This window comes from Convolutriloba macropyga, chromosome 11 (assembly GCF_964194025.1).
Source record: "Convolutriloba macropyga chromosome 11, txConMacr16.3, whole genome shotgun sequence".
Classification (NCBI taxonomy): domain Eukaryota; kingdom Metazoa; phylum Xenacoelomorpha; order Acoela; family Convolutidae; genus Convolutriloba; species Convolutriloba macropyga.
This window is the reverse complement of record NC_134478.1, coordinates 43,044,150-43,070,297: the sequence shown is the minus strand read 5'-3', so window position 1 is coordinate 43,070,297 and position 26,148 is coordinate 43,044,150. Positions and strand designations below refer to the sequence as shown.

Genomic DNA, 26,148 nt, shown 5'->3' with positions numbered 1-26,148 from the left:
TTATAATTAGGATTAGAGCTAGAATTAAAGACAGAGCTAGAACTAGGGTTAGAGCTAGAACATTTTGAAGCAGTACCTCTTAACTTAGAAGAAATTTCTTCCGCACAAAAACCATTTGTTGTTTGATTTCCACATGCACACTTACTAACTTTATCTTTATGTTCTTTTCTATAATGAAAAAGCAAAGTGAGTGGGGTTTCACATTCATAATTACAATCTAAACATTTCATATGCCTTATTTTTAAGAAATCAAATTTTATGATTTGTTTATTTTTTTTTATTTATTTATACTTTTATTTATATTTATTTTATTTTTATATTTATATTTATATTTATATTTATACTCATATTTATATTTATAATTAATTATAACTAGCTATAGTTCCAATTAAACTTCTAGCTTGATCTTTAGAGAAGGCAAACTTAGCTAAAGTTTCGATGCCCAACTTATTAAGAGTATTATGTTTACATCTTTTATCTAAAAACTTTACCCAATTCAGTTTCATCTCCAATAAAATTTATAAATTAATCTCTAAATTTTTGATTATTTTCATTCAGATCATTTAAATCATCTCTACCCTTTTTGCTTAGAACTTCAGTCTCTTCATCAATATACTCTTCTGGTTGATTGGTATTACTAGCTTCATCATACTCTTGATATGAAAGTGGTTCTTCTCCCCAACCATAGTTAAATAATGCATCCGTTCTATTTATCATATGACTTGCATGTGCTGCCGCGTGTGCTGCAGTTCTTACTATTGGATTGGGTTTACTAAAATTATATATCAAAATAAATGAAGTTATAATTCCAACTCTGGTTGATAATGTCTGTAAACCATCAGCTTTAACTATTTCTTTTGTTAAAACATCAATTTAAATTTTAATACTTTTTAAAGTAAGAAGTTTATTAAAGTGGAATAAATAGTTATCTTTATTAATAACAACTCTATCTGTAGCACTATTCATTAATGGTTTAATATAAGCTACAAGTTTATCTATCTCATCACTTTCTAATTTATCTTTTAAACTAAAAGCTTTAGGGTCAATGAAACCAACTCTTGAGTCATATATCATAGTTCTATTTCTATCAAAAATAATGAAGTTTCCTTATTCTTATTATACTTAATCATGCCATAGCGAAGAGCATCGTCTATCCCATTTGTTCAATTATAATAACTATTATTTAACTCTTGAATTTTGCCGTGGAGGTCATGATCACATTTATATGTCGTATTAAATTTTTTAAATAGATCTGCTCCATTATAATTTGTTATATAAATAGTGTCACAATTCATTCTAGCCTTATTATCTATCTGAGCTGGTTTATGACACATTACAATCATTTGAATATTTTTATTTCTTCCTTCTGTAAAATAATATAATATATCCTTAAACTTATCACCCATATCATCAAGAACAATTACACTATTTTGAAATTTGAGTATATTTTTCATTGTGATCATTTATATATATCAACCTTTTCAAATCCATCATAGGGGGCACCAGTCTTGGGATCAATCCAACCCTTTTCATCTTTACATACTATGATTATTTGCTTTTGCTTTTGCCCATCATAGACTTTTGATTTTGATCTAGATTTTGATCTTGTTTTTGATTCTGATCTTGATTTTGATTCTGATTTTGATTCTGATCTTGATTTGGATTTTGATTTTTTTTTTATTTTGATTCTGATATTGATTTTGATTTTGATCTAAGTATAACTTTAAGTATTGTTTAACAAAACAACTCTTTCCCGTACCAGTAGCACCATAGTTAAATAATGCACCCGTTCTATTTATCATATGACTTGCATGTGCTGCCACGTGTGCTGCAGTTCTTACTGTTGGATTGGGTTTAGTAAAATTATATATCATAAAAAATGAAATTATAGTTCCACCTCTGGTTGATAATGTCTTTAAACCATCAGCTTTAACTATTTTTTTGTTAGAACATCATTTTAAATTTTAATACTTTTTAAGGTAAGAAGTTTATTAAAGTGGAATATATAGTTATCTTTATTAATAACATCTCTATCTGTAGCACTATTCATTAATGTTTTAATATAAGCTACAAGTTTATCTGTCTCATCACTTTCTAATTTATCTTTTAAACTAAGAGTTTTAGAGTCAATGAAACCAACTCTTGAGTCATATATCATAGTTCTATTTCTATCAAAAATAATAAAACTTTCGTCTTTGTTATTGTACTTAATCATACCATAGCGAAGAGCATCATCTATCCCATTTGTTCAATTATAATAACTGTTATTTAACTCTTGAATTTTGCCGTGGAGGTCATGATCACATTTATATGTCGTCTTAAAGTTTTGAAATAGATCTGCCCCATTATAAGTTGTTATATAACTAGTGTCACAATTCATTCTAGCCATATTATCTATTTGAGCTGGTTTATGACACATTACAATCATTTGAATATTTTTATTTCTTCCTTCAGTAAAATAATAAAATATACATTTAAACTTATCACCCATATCATCAAGAACAATTACACTATTTTGAAATTTGAGTATATTTTTCATTGTGATCATATTTATATCACCCATTTCAAATCCAGCATGGGGGGCAACAGTCTTGGGATCAATCCAATCCTTTTCATCTTTACATACTTTTATATTTTGCTTTTGCTTTTGTCCCATCATAGACTTTTGATTTTTTTCTGAATTTTGATCTTGATTTTGATTCTGATTCTGATTTTGATCTTGATTTTGATTCTGATCTTGATTTTGATTCTGATCTTGATTTTGATTCTGATTTTGATTTTGTTTTTGATTTTGATTCTGATCTTCATCTTGATTTTGATTTTGATTTTGATTTGGATTTTGATATTGATTTTGATTTTGATCTAAGTATTTTGATTTTAATCTAAGTATAACTTTGAATATTGTTTAACAAGATAAGTCTTTCCCGTACCAGTAGCACCATAAACAATAGTATTTAATGGTCACTTTTCAAAATCAAATCTAACTAAACTTCTATTCATAAAGCCACGAAAGTTTTCTTCTAGTTTTGCATATGAATGATAATGTTAATGTTAATGATAATGTTAATCAGGAAACCTGCTTCGCAGATGATAATGGTAACGATAATGTTAATGATAATACTAATGATAATGCTAATGATAATGATAATGCTATTAATAATGTTAATCAGGGAACTTGCTTCGCAGATGATGATAATGATGATAATAATAATGATGAAGATGATGATGATGACAAATATATTAGTATATTTAGTAAAAAGGGCTCACCATCCAAACAAGGAGATAAGCCTTGTTCACTATGTGGATGTGGTAAAGGTATCAAGGCCTTGTATACCAGTAAATAGTAAAGAGAATTTATTAATTAATGTTAATGGAACTCTACAATCATGGATAACTGATAGTAATATAACAGTCTATGCCCCTTCCCAGAAAACCTTAGATGCATAATAGCAGGTCCTAGTGAATGTGGTAAGACAGTCTTATTATAGAATCTATTTATACCCAGCATACAATTTGATAGATTATATATCATTGGTCCTACTGGTAATCAATATAATGATTTAGAGTTTAAAGATATCATGTTTATTAAGGATATAAAAGAATTACCCCACCCTGATGAATTACCAAAAGATATAAAGAAACTCATGATATTTGATGATGTTATAGCTAAAGAACCAACTATTAATGAATACTTTTGTAGAGATAGACATGAAAATTGTGATATGATATATCTTAAACAAAATATATTCTCAGCAGATAGACAGAATGTTGAAGAGAACTATAATCTATTTATTTTCTTTGAACAAACAGGCAAAGCCATCACTGCTTTATATTATGATCACTTTACTGGATCTCAACGTAGTTAAAATGATTTTAGTAATATATGTGAAAAAGTGTGGTCCAGGCCTTATAGTTACATTGTCATTGATAAATCTAAAAATAGATATGATTGTGGTACACTAAGAATTAATTGGGATTGGAGAGTTTTACAGTTTAATGATATTTATAATTAAGTCTATGGCTGAGTATAAGTCTAAGTCTAAGTATAAGTCTAATTATAAATTTAGGTCTAATAATAAGTCTAAGTATAAATCTAAGTCTAAGTCTGAGACTATTTATAAGTATAGGTATAAGTCTATAACTAAATCAGATGGTTCTTCGACCAGCTAGATACACTAGATGTAAAGTAAAACTCAACACAACACCATTAAAGTCTATAGGTCTTTCATGCTCATGTTTAATATGAAATTCAATATCTTCTATTCTATCCTTTGTTACATTTTGATATAAGATATTAGTCGGTATAATATTTATTAGATAGCCTGGTGGTTCTGTTAGATTAAAAGTATATAGTATGTCTGTGCTGTTGCCATTACCTTTAACACCACATATAACACTACAATGGATATTAACAGAACTAAAACCCAAAATATCAATAATCTTTTGAGATTTATATTTACCTTGTTCATATACTATTTTTCTAAAGTCTAATAATGGGGCTATTGAATTTTCTATGTCAAAGTTGATTGCACCCTGTTTATTGCCATTAAACATTTCATTTTTTCTTATCGGGTTCTATTATAACATTACCATTAGTTTGTTCTTTTATTAAATCTGCTATTTCAGTTAATTCATATGCACCCGGCATAACCGCTAAAATACGGGTATCTTACCATGTTTCACCTCGAGTATCATACAAAAATTGATTATTCCTTCTATTCACTTTAAACACCGAATTATAAACCGATAATCTAATTAAACCTAATTTTGATGAGTTAAGTATAGGTGCGCTAAAATTAAACTTTTCTGTCAACTCTATCTTTTTAAAGTTGAGTTTATGTTCTTCTTTAGTTTCAGTTAAAGCTTCATGTATATTTTGTAGTTCCCCTAAGATTAAATTGTCAGTCATTTTTTGAGTTACAAAAATAGACTTTAATTTGGATACAACTTATGGTTATAAAAATGATATACACAAAAGTAAGATTATAAAAAATAAACCAAATAATCTAGCAACAATGAATACGGTTAATACCAACATTGATATCGTTCTCAATAGGGAAGAGAATCATTTAAATAAACATGATTCATATCTAGAGATAGAGTTTGTTGTATCAGATGATACTGGTGGTTTATCAGCTAATGATGCTAATGTCAGATTAGTTAATTATGGCAAGATGGCATTATTTAGTTCAGTTAAGCTTGAAACTAGTGTTGGTAGGACAATTGAATATAAAGAGATCTTTGTCATCCTAATCTATTGATGTATAAGTGATTAATTAGTACTGGTGATGAATATGAGAGTGGTTTTGTTAGAAATCAAGGTAATAGGGATAGTCAACTCAAAGGTGAGCATGCTGCTTCAGAACGAGGTCATATATATATATGATGATTAAGATGAGTGATCTATTTGGTTTTGTAAAAGATTTAGAAAAGATTATATATGGGTTAGGATTTAAACTAATATTAAAAGGAAATAATAATGATAGAACTATATTTAGAGTTGGTGCCGGTGCTGGTTCTGTAGCTAATGATGGTAATATAGAAGTTAGAGATATATCATGGTGTGTACCTAGTATTGATCCTAGTAATGATAATAGAATAATTGTACAGAAAGGATTAAATAAAAAGAATAATATTGATTTTAGTTATTATGAAAGGAAAACATTTTATGTGAATGTACCTAATGCTACTAACTTCTTATTTGATCATGGTATGGAAAGTGGTATGGAAAGACCCCAAAACATAATAATTGGTTTTGAAAATAATAATGTTAATGAACAAACTCATGATGCAAGCACATTTGATATAAAGAATGTTACTGAATGTTATTGTAAGATTGGTAGTGAATTTTATCCCGAGGATTGAATGAACATTAATTATGGTACTAATAATTATAATGAGGCTTTTAAAGAGATAGTTAATTTTAATAAAGATTATAGTAGCTTACCTCATAATTTTAAACAATATATAAATCATAGAACATTCAAAAGTAATTAGAGAATATATGTATTTGATACTAGATATCAAAATGATCATATAGGTCCAAAACCAATACAACTTAATTTTAAACTTATTGCTGCCGCTGCAGATGTTATATGTCATGCATTAGTGTTAACGAGAAATGTTATTAGTGTTAACAGTGATGGTAATAAGATGGTTGATATAGTCTCGTAGTTACAGTATGCTTATATCTAATAGTAAAGTTATAGTTATAGATAATTATAATAGAATATTTATAGTCAATGTTATGGTGAAACATGGGCGAAGCCCCATAGTTCTAGCTCTAGTCAATGTTATAGTCGTTGTTAATTTTAGTCATTATCTTAATCAAACTATTTCCTACTAGTCTTAACAAAACCGTTGGCATAAATAGTATCTAGTTTCTTTTTATTCTCTAGAGACAAACCTCTAGCTTCAAGTTTAGTCTTGGGCTTCGGCTTACTCTTAGCCTTGGGTAATGGTTAGGGTTTAGGTTTAGTCATAGTCTTAGCTAATAACTTAACAACAAAAGGATTATACTTTTTAACTTCCATTATTTTCATATATAAATGTGAGTAGCTTTAAAAAGTTTAAAACTAATTCTTATTGTGTTGGGTGTAGGCATTATAGTGGTACTAATAACATAAGAGGAGTTGCCTCAGCCAAAGGAACTAAGATGTTAAAGGGTAAATGTGTTAAGTGTGAAACGAAAAAATCAATGAATGTCAGTGATGCAACAATAGAAGCAGAAGGATTGAAGGATTTCTTTAAAAGTGTTGGTAGAGCCACAGTTAAATTTGGAAAGAAATTGCTAAAAATCCTGTAAGGGCTTTAGAGATTGCAAGTAAAATAGGTAGTGCAGCTGCAGCTAGAAACCCTAAAGCAGCTCTAGCTATTAGTTTTAATTAAATGAAATTTGCAACTACTGGTGAAGGTATAAGAGTAGTACAGAAAGGTAGAGGGCTATATTTAGGTAAAAAGAAGAGACAGTTTAATTATATTAGAATTTAAATATAACTATATTAGAGTTTAAATAATAGAGTTTAAATATAACTACATTAGAGTGTAAATATAAATTTGGGATTAACTATGACTATAACTATTAATATATCTATATTTAACGGTAAATATTAATTCTAATATTATTATTACTAAATATGTTGTTATAGCTAAACAGTAATAGCTTTAGTTTAAAAAAATACTCAATTTGTTTTTCTTATTAGTATATAGTTTAATAAACTTATCACCAAACTCTTTACTTAAAATATAATTTTGTGAATACTTTATAATTTTATTTCTTATTTTAGTATTATTTGTTTTTGATAATGAACCAAAAACAGTTGCTGTTGCAAAAGCTGTGGGTATAGAATAAGGTAATCCTATGCCCGTTAATGCAACTGATGTTGATGTTGCAGTTGTTGCTACAGATGATAATAGTATTTCTGTTATCTCAGCAAAGTTAATATGATTCTTGTATCTACTTAACTTCTTATTATAGTTATTAGTTTCAGTTTCATAATAATTTCTACAATCTTTTATAATGTTAATGTTGTTATTAAATTTATTATTAGCTAGGATTTTTTCATTGATGCATTGTTCATTAACGGTTGAGAAGTTGGGATATAGTAATCTCTCACTCGGTGCTGATGATTGACTCATTTTATTTAACTAAAATATTTTGCTTTACTTATTTATTATATGCGAAGCAGTTTTACTGATATATTTTTATTTATACTTAGTCATCTGCGAACGGAAGAAGTGCGTGGCATGCCAAACAGCTCCTGATAGACCTAGCTAAATAGTTAAATAACTCTCAATATCTTTCATTACATTTTTTTGTTCGAAATCATAGTGCATCTCTAGTCTTGCTTGTTCCTTGTTGTCAAGAAGTTTACTTTCAAGTAATATAGCAATTATAAATTGTACTACTATCTTTTTATTCTTTAAAAGGGCTTCATCTATAAAAGAATTAGTCTTTTTATCAACTTCTTTAAATTCCTTCAGCCCAGTAGTAAGCAAATCATCCAGTTGTATGTTAGTGATAATCTGATTAAATTTATTTATATTAATCAGTAGTTTTAATTGATTATACCCTTTTCTTAGTTCAGTTATATTACTACTTAAAATGTCTATTTTATTATTAGATGATAATAGGCTATTGTCACAATACTCTTTTTTAACAACATCTTTTTGACCTATGAGAGGGTGTGCATTTGTAATTTTATAGGTATCCTTCATGTCAATGTTATCATTATCTTCTAAGAATAAACCACGAGCTTTACTTAGTGTTAAATTGTTTGTTGATTGATGATAACAGCGCCCAGTGGATCTATTTGCTTGGTTAATTCTATTTGTTGTCATCTTTGTATCTGTTTACAGTAAAAAATATACCTAATGATTCCAAAACCTTATTATTAGACTCAATATCAAACTCAGATTTTAATAGTTCCTGTTCATAATATTTGCAATATATTATCTCTCCAATAATATCTTCTAGTCTGTATGTTGGTGGTTGTGTTTTTAAAACTTCATTAACTTTAAATAATTCTCTATTCCAGTTAGAAGTGTATCCTTTAGAGAAAATGTTACGTTTGTCGGCATTCCTGGCATAATCACCAACTTTAAGTTTAGGTGTAATATTCTTAAAACTAAAAGTGTATTTAACCTTATCGGGATTATTAGAAGCATTAACTGGTGTCATATTAATAGTAGAGTGAATGTTATTTTTATATGTTCTTACTGCATCATTTAATATATTTACCCAATTGCCATCACCATTGATGAAAACTGGTTTATTTATTATGTGTAATAATGGTCTATTAAATCTCTCTCTATACACAGCCTTTAAATCACTCTAAGTAGAATATATTTCCGTCTCAAATTTTTAATGTAAAGATTTAAATGTTTTATTGTAAAACTCACTACCTCTTTCTACCCATAACACTTCTGGTTTTCGATCGGGGAACCCGCAACTTTGTTTCTTCGAAGCCACCTTGTGGATTTTCACCCAATATTATTTTAAAGCCATTAGTTATAGTTAAACAAATTTATTCTTCAATGGAAGAGCCCATGCATATTTTGTGAATATATCTATAACTGTTAATATAAAGTTGTTTAATAGCTGTTTAATAGCTGTTTAATTATTATTGTTTTTACTTAGAGATGACTTATCAATTAAATCAGCTCATCATGTTTCATCTTTATATAATGGTATTATTCTTTCCCTTCTAAACTTTGTTATTTGAGGACTGAAAACTTCAGTAGCTAGTAGTTGCTGTTGTTGTTGTAGTTTATTTATGGATGTAGTCATAGCTCTGCTTGTGGACGTAGTCCTGGTTTTAGCTATTTACCTTAATTAAAAACAAAATTTTCTAATTGTTCTTTATTAATAATATTCATTGATAATAGTTGTTTAGATATCTTTAACATCTCATCATATAATCCATCATGAGCAGCTTATGTTTCTAGTACAAGTAGTTCTAGTCTTTCTTTTAACCTATTAGGGTTCAGTTTACTAAGACCACTAGCTTCTATTTGTCTATCAGTCTCATAATCAGTTTCTTCCTCTTCTTCCTCTTCCTCTTCTTCTACCGCCTCTTGTTCATAATCACTAGTTTCACCTTGATATTTTTCATCTCCACTGGAGGTTGGTATTGATATAAACTGAGAAGTGAGTTCACTGATACTAGCAAACATTCTTCTTATAAGTTTTGATCTATTACTTTTAGTATCTCCTCTTTGTTTATAACCAATATCCTTTAGAAATAGTTTTATTTTGTCTTCATCACCTTTTATGTCTCTTTCAGTTACATCTTTACTAGCAATAAACATAGCAAAACCCTTAGGAAAATCATAGACTTTAGCTTTCATTTTCATACCATCTGGTACTAGAGAAACATCTGTATCATTTATTTTAAATTTGTTTGAATTTGCATCAACTAATATTAATTGGAATTGTTTGTTCGTTTATTTACTTATTTCTAACAAAATATCAATCATATCATTGTCTACAGTAGATATTTCGCCTCTATCATCTTTTAATGTTACGGGTGGTCGGGCGTAGGTGTTAAGAGAGCGGCCCGTTCATCAAGAAAGCTGCTTTGTTGATAGTTTTCTAGACTCTTTAAAGCATTGGTATTACTGTCTAACGCGGTTAAAGCTTTGTTTTGAAGAGCTTGCATTGTTTCAGCATGGGCTTGCCATGTTTCACAATTTGTATTTAATGTTTTAGTTAGAGGATCAAACAAATCTTTAATGTCACAATAATATTATTGTTGTCCTAATTTATCTTCTAATCTATTTCTTCTGTTTTGTTTTTCTAGACTGTTTAATTCTATAAGTTTATCGATCTTAGCTTTTTTTATATGTTGAAAAACAATATCATACTATGCATGAATTAGATCTATAATATAAAAACAATATTGTACTATGTATGAATTAGATCTATAATTATACTAACTACTAATTATTTTTATATTCACAGATCACTATATAGTTTAATAGAGGCTTCAATTAACTTTCTATCATCATTAATAGCTAATTCCGGAATATTATTTATTATGATTCTAATGATTCTTCACTTACATCTAACCCTAATTTTATTAATAGCTCTAAAGTGGTGACAATAATTTGATTCATTAGATCTCTTTTGAATAGATATAGATTCTCACTATGAGAATAGCTTTAATATTATTTACATTGAATCTTTTATCATCAAAGTTATTCAGATTTCTTTTATTAGTTTTAATTGTTGACATCGTACCTCCAACGTTTTGTATTCTACATTCTTCATAGATTCTTTCTTCATTATCCATTAAAGCATTATAGTAGTCTTCGTGTTTGCCCTTGTTTTCTTTCTTTATTCCTTTTGCTTTTGCTGTTCCATTTTTAAAGCTATAGGTCTTTGGTTTTATTAGTATGAATTCTTCTACGGCTTTACTTCCAAGTTCATGTCTGAATTTACCAGGAACATTATTATTAGTTTTAATTGGAGTTTCGAAATTACTTATGTCTATGTATTTATCATCAACATTAACTCTTTGTTTATAACCAATATCCTTTAGAAATAGTTTTATTTTGTCTTCATCACCTTTTATGTCTCTTTCAGTTACATCTTTACTAGCAATAAACATAGCAAAACCCTTAGGAAAATCATAGACTTTAGCTTTCATTTTCATACCATCTGGTACTAGAGAAACATCTGTATCATTTATTTTAAATTTGTTTGAATTTGCATCAACTAATATTAATTGGAATTGTTTGTTCGTTTATTTACCCATTTCTAACAAAATATCAATCATATCATTGTCTACAGCAGATATTTCGCCTCTATCATCTTTTAATGATACGGGTGGTCGGGCGTAGGTGTTAAGAGAGCGGCCCGTTCATCAAGAAAGCTGCTTTGTTGATAGTTTTCTAGACTCTTTAAAGCATTGGTATTACTGTCTAACGCGGTTAAAGCTTTGTTTTGAAGAGCTTGCATTGTTTCAGCATGGGCTTGCCATGTTTCACAATTTGTATTTAATGTTTTAGTTAGAGGATCAAACAAATCTTTAATGTCACAATAATATTATTGTTGTCTTAATTTATCTTCTAATCTATTTCTTCTGTTTTGTTTTTCTAGACTGTTTAATTCTATAAGTTTATCGATCTTAGCTTTTTTTATATGTTGAAAAACAATATCATATTATGCATGAATTAGATCTATAATATAAAAACAATATTGTACTATGTATGAATTAGATCTATAATTATAATAACTACTAATTATTTTTATATTCACAGATCACTATATAGTTTAATAGAGGCTTCAATTAACTTTCTATCATCATTAATAGCTAATTCTGGAATATTATTCATTATGATTCTAATGATTCTTCACTTACATCTAACCCTAATTTTATTAATAGCTCTAAAGTGGTGACAATAATTTGATTCATTAGATCTCTTTTGAATAGATATAGATTCTCACTATGAGGATAGCTTTAATATTATTTACATTGAATCTTTTATCATCAAAGTTATTCAGACTTCTTTTACTAGTTTTAATTGTTGACATCGTACCTCCAACGTTTTGTATTCTACATTCTTCTTAGATTCTTTCTTCATTATCCATTAAAGCATTATAGTAGTCTTCGTGTTTGCCCTTGTTTTCTTTCTTTATTCCTTTTGCTTTTGCTGTTCCATTTTTAAAGCTATAGGTCTTTGGTTTTATTAGTATGAATTCTTCTACGGCTTTACTTCCAAGTTCATGTCTGAATTTACCAGGAACATTATTATTAGTTTTAATTGGAGTTTCGAAATTACTTATGTCTATGTATTTATCATCAACATTAACTTCGCCAAAGCTTTATACAAAACTATCAGTATCCGTATAGTGTAGACTTAGATCTTTAAGTGATGGTTGTAATATATAGAAAAAGAATTCATACATGTGGAGTTTGCTAAATTCTAATACAGTTTCACCCAAGTATTTTGGTTTATCGTATTGTATTTCTTTTTTATAAAATTCTTTTAGAGTTTAATAATCATATCTAATTACATCTTTACATGTGGATTTACTAACAGCTTTAAGTATTTCATAATCATCTGTTAGAATCTTAGCTTATAAATACTTTAATGGGTTCTCACAACTTTTACCAATTAGGAAATTATTCATTAACTTGAATATACCCTTCTCAGCCTCAATCTTAGCTTCTGCTCTCATTTTAGAAAGGTGTTCAATAGAATCTCTAATAAAATAATCTGGTTTGATTTTAATTATTCTATGGACTTTAGTAACCTTTATACCCATCTTAGCAACAAAATTTAACATTCGATAGTGTATTGGATATTCATATTTATTATTCTGATCTAATATTAGTTTCTCACTATTAGAAGAAGTTGGAGGTCTTTGTTTGTATCCTAGTTCATTATTCTCTACTTCTCTTTTATAAGGTAGTAGTTGAAAGTTACTAGTTCTATCTTTACATTCATTAGTATATTCTAAAACACAGATAAGCCAATAGCCTTCATCACTATCATCTGGAGTATTTAATACCTTATCTAGAGTAGAATCACTAAAGCTGAAATCTATATATGGCAGCTTTTGCATTAGTGCATAGCCGTATAAGTTATTGGCGTCAATGTACCATATCTGCGAAACAGGTTCCCCGATGGACCTATTACTTTGACTTTGACTATGACTATGACTTTGACTATGACTAGGACTATGACTCTGACTCTGACTCTGACTGTTAATATATCGATTACCCACAACACTACATTTACCTCCTCTCAATGCACTAATGACATCTTTAAGCATTTGTTCATCTTGTATTGTTTCTAATTCAACTTCACTTAGTTTTAGAAAACAATCAAAGCTGAAAAAAGGTAGACTAATATAATGCAAAAATTGAATTTATATGTGTCTATGTTTAACTTAACAAATAGATTGAAGCAATGTTCAGTATTCTGACGCCATTCTCCATATACTCTGTTAATTCTTTACCAGTTTTCATACTATTAGAATAATTAAATTTATCGACATCAGCCTGATTTGGTAGTTTATTTGTCAATGAGGATCTAAAGTCTTCTATTGATAGATTACTCAATTTATTATGATAGCTATTCTCATCCTTAAAGGACTCGTAAGGATGCAATGTTTCACTTTTAACTTGATAAACATTTGCCATCTTATCAAGAGACATTGTCATAAAATTGTAACTGTCTAAAAACTTTAGTATACCCACTTTAAACATTCTAGCCTTACCATTAGTGCTAGGCAAAGAATCAACTCTTCTCTTATTGTTCTGATTAAATATCTCATTAAATATTAGATTGAAGTCATAGCCTTTACCATTTTGAAATATAACTGTAATGAAGTTTGTTGTTTATAGTTTAAGTTACAATTATTACACGAGGGACCTCTATATTTACTTGTTTGATGGCAGTGATCTCTAACTTTATTAATGCAATTTTTTTTTACTAATAAGGCGAACGTTATTAGCTTCGTGATATAATTGATCTTCTTATTAAAAATAATGGGTATGTTTAACTTGAAATTTTTCTCAGTTTCTATTTCCAATAGATCTTTGTCATAGTCTTTTATACTGTTGAGACCAAAATTTGATTTATAATTTCCATTAAAACTAAAGCCAACGGCAATAGGTACATGGTCAGATATTTTATATGTATTATCACCAATCTTTTCTTTAACACTTTCAATATAACATTCAATATCGCTATAGGTGATATTCTTCACTTCTTGTTGTTTGTAATGGTTCTTGAATTTGTTTTGTTTTAATTTGGTGCATAAAATCTTTGGTTTGGTCTGTGTGCAGCATTCATGAGTTTCGTATGTTTGTTGAGTGGTAAACCAGAGAGAACAATTATGACAAAACCAATTTTTTGCTTGTTTAGTATTATGTCTTTCTAATAATTCTACTTTGTTTTTTGTTAATGCACAGTGTTCGTCCCATGCTAGTTTTCTTACAATCTTACGACCTTTGACAAAGTTTGAACATTTCTCTAATATTTCTACTTTTACATCGTCTTCAGTTGAAAGTTTTTAAAACCAAATGTTGATGTTATTTTTATTCTGCATTCTTGCTAAATAATCATAAGTGTTTTTATTATCTTCCCAGTTATCAACTAGGTTATTGATATATTTACTTTCTCTAGTCGCATGATCGGTTACGGGGAATAATGCTGCTGCAATAAATAATCGCAAGCAGTTAAATTTATTGTTTCTGATATTTAATATTGCTTTTGTTTTTCTTCTTAGTCTGGGTGGTAGTTCAGTACAAGATCCTAATGATGGCTTAGTTCTTTCTATGTTTAAGTGCACGTCTGATATTACTATAAATTAATAATCGTAGCCATAGCCTTCATATGTTTCTTTAACAAGATCAAGCCATTCTAATGTTTTTTTTAATAGCCTCTGGTTGTCTTTCATTGAGAGTTCTCTTTCGATATGCACAATTGGCCGTGACCTTATATTTATAGGATTTAAAAGGTTTAAACTCGTCTAATATGTAATCTTTTGGCTCAATAATATCTTTTATAAAAACCATCATCAGATTTAGTAATATACAATTGTTTTTGATTGAAGCTTAAATTAAAATTGAAATGATTGTCCTGGGCCACATTTTCCCTCCAGTGGTGAAGCCGCTTTAAGTTCTAGCGCAGACATTTTAGGAACGAGAAAGTTGTATTCTTCCTCTGAGTCGTACACTCTCTCCGTGTTTTCGGGGACGGGTTGGGGCTTAATCACAGGTTGGAGTTTGGGTTGAGGGGGTGTTGGTGAGACATCTTCAGCTTCATCAACATCCATAATAATATCCCTGGCCCTTTTCTGGTGCCGGCTTGTTAGAGTGTGTTTAAGAAAGTCCTTCCTTGAACTGAAGGATGAATCACAAATATCACAAAAGTTTACATTGCTATTAGCTGGGCAAGACATTGTGTATTTTATTTGGGAAAATTTAGGAAAAAATAATTTTTCGAAAAAAAACAAATGAAGTTTTATAGAGGTAAAAATATACCTTGGAGAGAATGTTGTAATAAATGTAAAGAATTAGAACATAATTGTTATATATGCAAAAATATAGTCAAAGTAAAAGACTATATTGAACATTTTGAAAAGCATCATAATGGGTAAGAGTTTATATTTAACATGTTGATTGTGTAGGGTTAATAAACATATTTCTTACAATAGATTTAGAAATGCTAAGTGTAGGTTGTGTATTTATCTTCATAGATATAGACACGCACATACCAAAGATAGATTTAAGGAATATGTCAAAAGATTTAATATAATAGTTTAGAGTTAAGCTGGTTTTTGCGCAGATTATCCACGAAGTGGCTTCACAGATCCACGAAGTGGCTTCATCAATCCACAAAGTAGCTTCATCAATTTTCAAAAGTTGGTTTTACTTGCTTGTTACACGATCTCACTAGTTATACTGAAAAACACTAATCAATGTGTTTCCACCGATCTCAATGTTTTCGACTATTTACCCATCACAGTGTGTCCCATATACAGTCTCACAGCAGGTGTCACCCTTTTTAAGAACTGTGAATTTGGTTTTTTTTATCTCACTTATTTTTATAGTATTTCATCAAAGTCGGGGGACGTTCACTGGAGTCAGCGGGGAAGGAACCCCAAATCTTCCGTTTGCTAAAACAACTTAACTTGACTCGATGATTTAACCACTACGTCAAGTGAGACAGGAAATGATAGATTTTGAGCGAATATAAAGGGAAATATACTGGATAAGACAAAGGTTATATGTAGTAGTGGGAAAAAGAGGCATTTTTTCAGACAAAAACGACTACCAGTTAGGGTTGAGTTTTTGGTCTGGATAGCCCCTTTTTCCCACAACTTTGGAGTGCTGTCATTTTCAATAAAAATTTCCATCATATTTGAGCACAAGTATAATTCATTTAGGGCAATTTTGTAATAGAATTCAGGTATCGAGAGACCAAAACTATGTTCAAATGAGGCGCAATAAAAAAATTGTCTTCCAGAGTTCAATTTTTATGGCCTCGACAAAGTGTTTTTGTAATTATTTTATGAAATCTGGAATTTTTAGCAGTTTTATGATTAACTTTCCTTAAATAATAGATTTTTGTAACAAAAAGTTTGAGTTTTCATATCATACCTAATGACTCTTGTGTTTATTGTTGTCTTCTTGTCGAAAAATCTCTTAAACTAAGGACCCATTGAGTCTCAAAAAATTTTCGATTGATGAATTAAATTATTTTTTTATTGATAACCGTATCAACAACTTTGACACTACAAAAATTTTATTTTTTGCCTATAATTTTTGTTCTTTTGGAATCGTATGACATAAAATTATGAATGGCAGAGCTCAATGGAATTTTCTGAAAACATAAAGCAGGTATATCCAATTAATTTTTTCCCGTTTCGATTTTAATAATAATGACTGCTTTCCAGAAAGTTTCGTTCAAGATTTTGAAATGATGCAAAAATTTTGAAATGATGCAAAAATTTTGAAATGAGCCTCATACTTTAGCTTATTTTTTGTCAACTTCCAAATAGTTTTTGTTAAAAACAGCGCCTATACTATAACAGCTAGAAAAAGTTCAGAGCAGAAGTTATTTGAACACCATTTTTAAGTTTTAACCAATGGTGTTATGACTACGATAATACAATTTACCATTTTAATTTTTGAGTATTTGCCTGTCCTTATTGTTTATTTTTGGCTTCTTGTCAAAAAACCTCTTAAGCTAAGGACCCATTGCAGCTCAAAAAATTTTCGAATGAAGAATTATATCACTTTTTGTAAATGGTAACGGTGTCAACAACTTTGACATTTAACTCGCAATTTTTTTTAAAAAATCAATTTTTGCCTTTAGTTGACGTTCTTTTGTAGCCGTATGTTCAGAAAGAAAGATCTCAACGGAATTCTTTTAAAGTACAAATGGCAGGTGCATGTGTTTCCAATTAAATCTTCAAGATGTCAATTGATGGTTTTGAAGATTTCGAATTTCATATTTTTACTTACGTAACTTACGTAACTTACGTCAAGTATTGACTGCTTTCTTATGAGTTTTCTTCACAATTCTGTCTAATTTGAAAAATGGGGCACCGTTTTCAACGTGCAGCGTATTTCCATTAGTTAGTGCTGCCATAGCGTATTTATTAAAAACAAATTTAATCTGCACAGTTTGTTTCAACTAATGACTTTTATGAATTCGTTTTTTAAAAATTAATTTGGTACAATTATGAAACTAGCAACAATTTTTTATCTTATCTTTGTCAATTTGTAGCTAGTTTTTGTTAACGGCAGCGCCGATATTATTTCAGCTAGAAAAATTGTGTAAAGCAGAAATAATTTGATCACTGTTTGTAACTTTTATCCAAAGTTGTTATGACTCCTATAATACGAGTTACCATTTTCATTTTTGAATTTTTCCTGTATCTTTGGCCAAAGTTATTTGAATACAATTTTTGAGTTTTAACCGATGGTTTTATGACTCCGATAATACGAGTTACCACTTTAATTTTTGAGTATTTGCCTGTAATTGTTGTTCATTTTTGGCCTCTTGTCAAAAAACCTCATGAGACAAGGACCAATCGCAGCTGAAAAAATTTATGAATGAAGAGTTATATTATTTTCTGTGTGTTGATAACGGTGCCAACAATTTTGATACTCGTCTCGCATTTTTTTTACTTTTTAAGTTTTATCTGTAATTGATGTTTTTTTTGTAGTCGTTCGACAAAATTTTAATAAAGATAAATTTCAATGGTTTTCTCTGGAGATTTTTAATGGAGGTAAAAATGACTTTCTTGTGAAGCAAAAACTAACGTCTACTTGTTTTTGCTTCAATCAATGCTTTTTTGATTTAGAGACAGAGTGAAACACAATCTTTTAGTATATTTAGTTGAAAGTTTAGGGTTGATATGACTGATAGAAAATATTTGGTATCATAAAATTGTAATAGATTTTTAGTTTTGACCCTTTTGTTTTTGGTTTTGTCGACACATTACTTAATCTTGTTGACGACAGGCCCCATTGGCTTTGTAGAAATTGATTTATTTAGTTTAGGTTTTCTCTGTTAATTTTTTGACTTTGTAATTAATTGATTTTTTAATGGGATCCCAACGATTCTCTAATGCTCATTTAATTTCAGTTAGCGGTTTTATACGCCAATTGTTTTCGATCAAGGATTTTTAAAAATAATTTCTATCTCTGGGTCATTTAGTAACCAATGAATTTAAAATCCGGTTGAGTGGTGTCGAAACATTGTGTTAACGCACATTACCAAGAGTCCTCGTTTTTTCTAAACTTGCTGAAATAATTAACCTAGTTTTAATTTTTGCTTTTAATTGATTTTCTTTCGCAGTCGTATGACATAATGGTAAAAATGGCAGATCTCAGGAAATTCTCTGAAAATATAAATGGCTGGTGCACGTATATCCAAACAAATCTTCAAGTTGACAGTTGATGGTTTTGACAATTTCGAATTTATTAATTTTTGTAACACGTCAAGTATTGACTGCTCTCTTATGAGTTTCGTTCATGATTCTGTCCGCTTTGAAAAATGGGGCACCGTTTTCAGCATGCAGCGTATTCTCATTAGTTACTAATGCCATAGTGTTTTTTAGCCCTCATAACGCAGTTATTTTTTTGTCACGGGAAGTGCTGCTGTTTTCTGTTGTCTACTGACAATTTTTGCTGCTGAAGCATTTTTTGTTTGGATTAACCAATGCTCAAAGTTTTGGCTGGCGATATGTACTGTTAATATGATTATAAATTAGTCGTTTGAACCCAGAAAGTCCTAAAGATAATCCTCGAACTGAGACAGAGGAGATACCAGACGCATTTGGGTGCCAGACGTGGGATCAGAGATCAACCTTATTTTTGTTTATTAGGAATCGGCATTGAAAATTTGGGCGGCGGGTTTCAGATACAATTGGGTCAGGCACAGAGGTCCGACCCAACAATTTCAAATCGGCTATTTCTACAAACCATTTGATTTGAACTAAGCCAATCTCAACTTTCTGTGGTCTGGCTTCTCTACCCGTTCTAATTGAGTCTGAAACACCTCCTGTCAGGGCCAAAATCTCAAAAAACTAACGTATTGCGAGGTCTTGAGTATCCCTGTTTGCTGCGACTGCACGACTGTATTTTACTCCAAAGTGGAACTCCCTTTTTCAGAAAATGGTTCAGTTTTGTCACATGAACAAATGTTAAAGTCCATCGATTGCAATCAGGTTGTTAAAAATCTTAACCTTTAGAGTTCGCGGAGCTCAGTTTTTGAACGTTTCCCTTTGTTTTTCAGGAAGCAAATTCTAAATATTTGATGAAATATTTGATGTGATTACCAAATAAACGTAGTGCGTAATGTTTTTTCCCTATGGTCAGTTAATTAATTTACGTGGTTACACCTTTTTCTAATTTACAGCAATTGTTTTCTTGTTGTTGAGTTTTGATCTGCTATGCCATCAACCTCTTGTCACACAGACCTCCTTTAGGCAAGCCCTCTGTCAAAGTGTCAGCGCTAAAAAACGCAAAATAAGATAAGATTAGCGGTGAATGCGCTGAACTTTTGTAAGGTCTAAGTTCAAACCTAGATTTTACATAAATTCAACGGACTCATCGCCAATCTAAAAAAATTTTGCGTTTTTAAGCACAGATCTTAAATAACGTTAATCTTGCAAAATTTTGCTTTGAATTCAGCGTAGATCTTACATAAATAAACGTTGAATTTAGCGTAGATCTTATATAAATTCAACTCAATCACCACCAATCTTACATAATTTTGCGTTTTTACGAGTAGATTTTACATATTTTTTCAATGAATATAGCAATGACTTTACCTGATTTCGCGTTGAATTCAGCAGTAGATCTTACATATGTTTGCGCTGAAATTAGTGCAAAACTTACATAATTTGGCATTAAATTTAGCGTTGATCTTACATAACTTGGCGTTTCTAAGCGTACGTCTTACATAATTTCGTGTTTATTTTAGCTTTTATTCCACATACTTTTGGGGGACTAGGTATGGGCTTGTGTGAGTGTGTGTGTGTGTGTGTGTGTGTGTGTGAGGGGGGGTGAGGGGTATAGTGATAGGTAGTGGGGTGGGGGGTTAAGTGGGTACGTTAGGGTTAAGTGACCCAAAGGTGACTCATTTAGTGCTTACTAGTTGCATTAAGAGAAGTCTTGGGGTTTTATAGACAATTGTTGAGTTTCATTAAATTAAAAATTGAGTTTAAAACGATTTTTAGGCGCACCTAATATGAATTTGACAAAAATTACCTGATCTTTTCAGTTTGTGCCCCCCAAGTACGTCAAGCACCCCCCAGTTACAGAGCATCCGCCATTACATTGTAACATTTTATGTAAAAAAAATAGCGCGTGGGTAAATAGTATGCACCCCCTTAGCTGGGGGGCACCAACAAAAAAGATGCAATATTTGTAATAATTACGCTTAGTAACGCCAAAATTATGTGCAACGTGATGTTACAGTCAGATTCTTAAAGAGTGCGGTTCTCAAGAAAACTAATGTTCTGTGGCACAGTGGTAGGAGAGGTGAAAAATATAATGGAGGTCAGTGGTTCGCTTCTCATGCGCCGAGGTCTACGCCTTTTTTTTCTGTAAAATTATGTAAGATCTACAGTGAGTTTTGCAAGAAAAGGGGTTACCAGCGTTGACGAGTCGGAAAGTTCTCCGCAATTTTCTTAGCTAAATTTGCGGTGAAATTTGTGACTTGTCAACGCTAGTTGCTGCTGATCTTATACAATATTAGCAAATTTCGTCGCTCAGGGCTCAACTAACACACGTTACTTTGGTTGAAGTATACTTAAGTAAAATTATAATGTTTTCAAGTGTGATATTCGAGGAAATTATTGATCATGCTTTATTAACACATTTAGAAAACATGGTATATGAAAAGGTGGGCAAAATGCTTCCCGTTTTTAAACGTTTTTTCCGTTTTCAGCCGGCATCAGTGGAATAATAGGAGAAAATCTGGCCATGTCTGGAATATCAACTGGTATCAAAGCTAACCGTATCCTTGAATACGGGAAAAAGGCTGTTGTAGGCTGGTTCAATGAGATACAGTATTACAAATTTGGAGGCGAGTCTGAAAGTTTCAACAAATGCAAAATGACCGGTACTACTGGCCATTTTACGCAGGTGATATTCACAGCTTGATTATTTTGATCTTATTTTTTTATTCCTCATTCAAAAAGCAATTTAAATTTGGAAATAAATTGACTGTACAAGGTTTTAACAGCATTCGATTCTTAATCAGCTGAAAACGTATTCACGTTCTCCTTAGAAGTTTCATCTCTTCGAATTCCTTCAGTTTTCAGAATCTTTTTATTTTGATTTGTCACTTTAGTACAAAATGATTGATTATTCATACATAATTTGTTTTCCTTACCAAAACATTATCAACCAAAACAAAGGCAAAATATATTATACCATAAAATGATATTTCTCAATTTACGAGCTAGTTCTTTCTATCTAAACGTGAGTTTCGGTGGGGACTGGTTTGGCAACCCGTGTTGACCACCATAAAAGAAACTTACTAATCATAAAACGCCATATATGGATTTTATGGAAACTTACTAAACAAACAACGACCATAAAAATTTTTGAGTTTGGCTGAGAAGAAGTCCAAAGGTCTACATGTAGTTCCAAAACGACGTTTTTGTGCATAAAATTTCAAAATTCCGTAGTTTAATTTTATGGTACCGTAATTACCATAAAACGCCATTAAAAACTTTCTTATGGACCGTTTTATGGTTACAAATTTTCCATTAAAAATTCTGTATGATTAAATGGCCGATTTCTAGGGGTTGTTTTTCAAATGAACTCGAAAGCCAAGTTTAGATTGAATAAAAATAAAAAAAAACAAAGAATCAACTTTTATGGTACCTTACTTGCCATAAAACGCCATAAAAAAATTTCTTATGGACCGTTTTATGGTTACAAATTTTCCATAAAAAATTCTGTATTATTAAGTGGCCGATTTCCAGGGGTTTTTTTTCAATTGAACTCGAAAGTCAAGTTTTAGATTCAATAAATGCCAAAAAAACAAAGAATCAATTTTATGGTACCTTACTTACCATAAAACGCCATAAAAAACTTTCTTATGGACCGTTTTATGGCTACAAATTTTCCATTAAAAAGTTCTGTAATATCAAACGTCCAATTTTTGCACAGTAGAATACAGCAACAGTTCAAAAACATACTTTGGGGAGGTTGATTTTTTGCTCCATCATATAGAAAAAATGACTTAAAAATGAACTATTTTGATATTTTCACTAATTTTGTCTCCCTTCAACACTCTCCGGTTTCACTTGCACCCAACTTGTTTTCTTTAAATTTTCAGGAATCATTTGAAGGTAGATTACTGAAAGAACTCAAAAACATAGTTTGGGGGCTCGAATTTTTGCTGCATCATAAAAAGAATGATTTAAAAAAAGTTTTCGACATTTGCACTAATTTTGTCTCCTTTCAACACTTTCCTGTTTCACTTGCATTCAACTGATTTCTTTTTAAAAATTGCAAGTATATTATGAAATTTTCTTGCAGACGTTATCGAGAATTTAGAGTGTATTTTAGCGAAACGTGAGTCGGTTTTGGTCAATTTTGGACTTTGCTACCGTAACGTACTAATGATGTTTTAAATTTTTTTTAGTAATGATGTCGTTTTTCTTCTAAAATGGGTTTATGTTGCTTGCAATTTGTGTTATTTAGGCTTTTTCGGGTCCATGAATCTTTTCAAATCCTTAATGGTTGGGAACTCAATTTTTTCATTTTTTGCGATATCATGAAACTCTTGTTAGTGTGTTTTTTTTATCAAAACACAAAAAACACCCTGACCTTCATACATGGCAGGGCCCTCTCTTTCATTCATATATTACCCTAGTAGGAAAAAATAATGCTCTCGTAGAAAAACTTAATATTCATAAAACGGACCATATATGGAAAATTACTAACCATAGCAAGATCATAAAACGGAAATTTGTATGGACTTTTATGGACCATATATGGCCCTTTTTATGGTTACTAAGTTTGGTCAACCCGGGAATTGATGTTGCTATAAGTGAAAAAGAAGAACAATTAATTCAATCTTCTTTTTCTTATGAGGAAACTGCAGCACCTTCTAAAGATTTTAATCAAAATTTGAATTAAGTACAAATGTGATTTTCCTATTCTGTTTATTTTCAAAGCTAAGGGGATCATTCTTTGTGGACACGGGGTGGCTGATAAATGATATTATAGTTTTAAAGTTCCCGCAACTTTTCCCGCCTTCGGCAACTTTGCGCAAAATTGCTCGCAGATCATTTTCTATTTATCTCAAAACGCAAAAACCAGAAAAAATTAAAAAAAATTGATTTATGGTAAAGCAGATTGATTGTGACTGAAGGTGAAAGATCTTATCTGCTGACCAGTCAAAAAATGTCACATGCAAAACACAGAAAATTTCTAGTTTGTTTTCAACTGCGCCGTTACAGCAAACTGAAATTTTTATTTCTGTCGATGAAAACAAAAATGCTCATTTTTGCTCTAAAGCCGTTATTAATTTTCTCGACACATAAAATTGTTAAAAACAAATTTTCCAAGCTTTCATTGAAAATTTTAAAATAATCTTTTTGTAATTTTGATGACAAGCTCGAGCTAGTGACATGCTCATTAACCAATTCTATTAAAATTTTCGTTTCATATTTAGCACTAAAACAGTTTAAAAAAACTGCACCTTGCTGTCAATAAAATTTTCAACGGGCCACACAAAATCACTACTTACGTTTATGAAAGTTCCGTACATGAACTAAACAAAAACTAAAAATTTTTGATATTGTCTTTATTCTGAAAAACAAAAATTTTTTTGCAGGAAACTTTCGAAAAAGATTATTGGTTGCACAGTTTTCAGAAAAATATTCTTTCGTTTTTGGTTGATATGATTGCTATTCGAAATATTAACTACTTGTTCCGACCCACATGAGGGGGGAGGAACTACATACTCAGATGAGTTTTTTTGTCCAGACAATTTTGGCCTATCGATATATTCATCGTAGAGAGTTGGGAGTGGTATCATTAGAAAGCTCGTCCAGCGTAATTCTGTTGTTTTTGTTCACATATTCCCGTTACTTCTGATCAAATTTTTGTTAAATCTTGTTAAATTTTTTAAAAAAAAACTACGCTATTGGTTTTACAGTTAAGGATAGAGAAGGCTCGTCAATTTGTTTCATCCGAGTTTTTTTTGGTGAATACTGTTAAATTTTTCAACTTTGAGACTTTTATTAAATCAAAAAGGCTCCAAGTAAGCTTTTGTTTCCCAATTCGTTTAAATTTGCAGGAAGTAGAGACCTAACATCTGCTGCCTCATTTTTTGAAAACTCCAAAAAAGACAGTTGTGTATTCGCTTCCTATTGGGTTTTACTGGAACTAAATGTTTTTGCTGGAAGCTGAGAAAAATCAGGCTAAATTTGAACTCATCATGGATTATTACAGTCAATAATTATTAGGGTTATAATAGGGCACGTTTTTTTCAAATTTTTTTTCGCTTTTTTTATGTTGATAACTGACAAGAATTGTTTCAAATCACGGCCCAATTAATGAAATCTTCAATAAAATAAGGCCATATGCAAAAAAAATTTTGTCATCTGAGAGAAGTTCAAAGTTAATACGGATTTGACAATGTATTTTTGTAAACTTTAAATGATTTTTTTTATTTTGGATTCATTTGTTATTTTTTCCAGCCTGATGACAACGTTTTATTATTTGAAAATTCAACTGACTTCTTAAGGAGCTGCAGGTGAGCCTATATAATGCCTTCAGTTGTTATCTAATGTCTCTTAAGATTTTAAATATATTTTTTAAGAGAATTTTAGTTATAAAATTTGTCAATTTTTAATCTTATTTCTAAAAAATAAATTTGTCATTTTTTAATCTTATTTTTTAATCTTAATCTTTGTCATTTTTAATCTTTTTTCTTAATCTCATTTTTTAATCTTATTTATAAAATAGTCATTTTTTAATTTTAGTTATCAAATTTGTCATTTTTTAACCTTATTTCTAATCTTTTAAAAAATAGAGATAAGATTTAATCTTATCTCTATTTTTTAATCTTATAGCTTAGTCTCAATTTATAAAGGGTAAAACTTAATCATAGTTTTCTTGCTACGGAATTAAATAAGTTTTTTGAATTTTTACGCATTTTCGTGTATTTTGTGAAGTTATTAATTCCTTTTTCAACTAATCGTTTTAAATATAGCTCCTATTGGCATTGGAAGAAGGCGCAAATTAAATATTTTTGATGACTTCCGTGAATAGCTGATACATATTTTTAACGACTGCGAAGCCGTTCTCTCAAAAACTTATTGCATTATTGTCTTTGCCTGTAATTGTTTTTTTTCTGATTTGGTACAGTGTATTGCTATCAAGGAAAAGACCTAATTGTTTCTATAGATTTTTGAATAAATCAACTTACTGATTTCGGATTACAGCTAAAAGTTTCAACTAATTTTTTGAAAACAATTTATTTAGTTCCTAATTTTTAATTGTTGTTTGTTCTCTTTTCAACTTATCACATTTAAAATAGTTCCAACTGGCATTGAAGGAATGCGCAAAAACATTTGTTTAGCAACTTCCGTGAATAGACTATAGTTCTAATGGCTGCGCAACCGTGCTTTGCCAAAATTTACTA

General features: G+C 30.2%; 1 protein-coding gene across 1 annotated transcript in view; it reads left to right on the top strand.

Moving 5' to 3' along the window:
- The window catches only part of LOC142349455 (uncharacterized), a 48,501-nt gene that overhangs the window by 19,858 nt on the left and 2,495 nt on the right, over window positions 1-26,148 (top strand). The window contains exon 3 of the mRNA XM_075401030.1: window positions 21,427-21,623. Coding sequence (XP_075257145.1) covers window positions 21,427-21,623 — 197 coding nt within the window. The remainder of the gene's footprint in view (window positions 1-21,426; window positions 21,624-26,148) is intronic.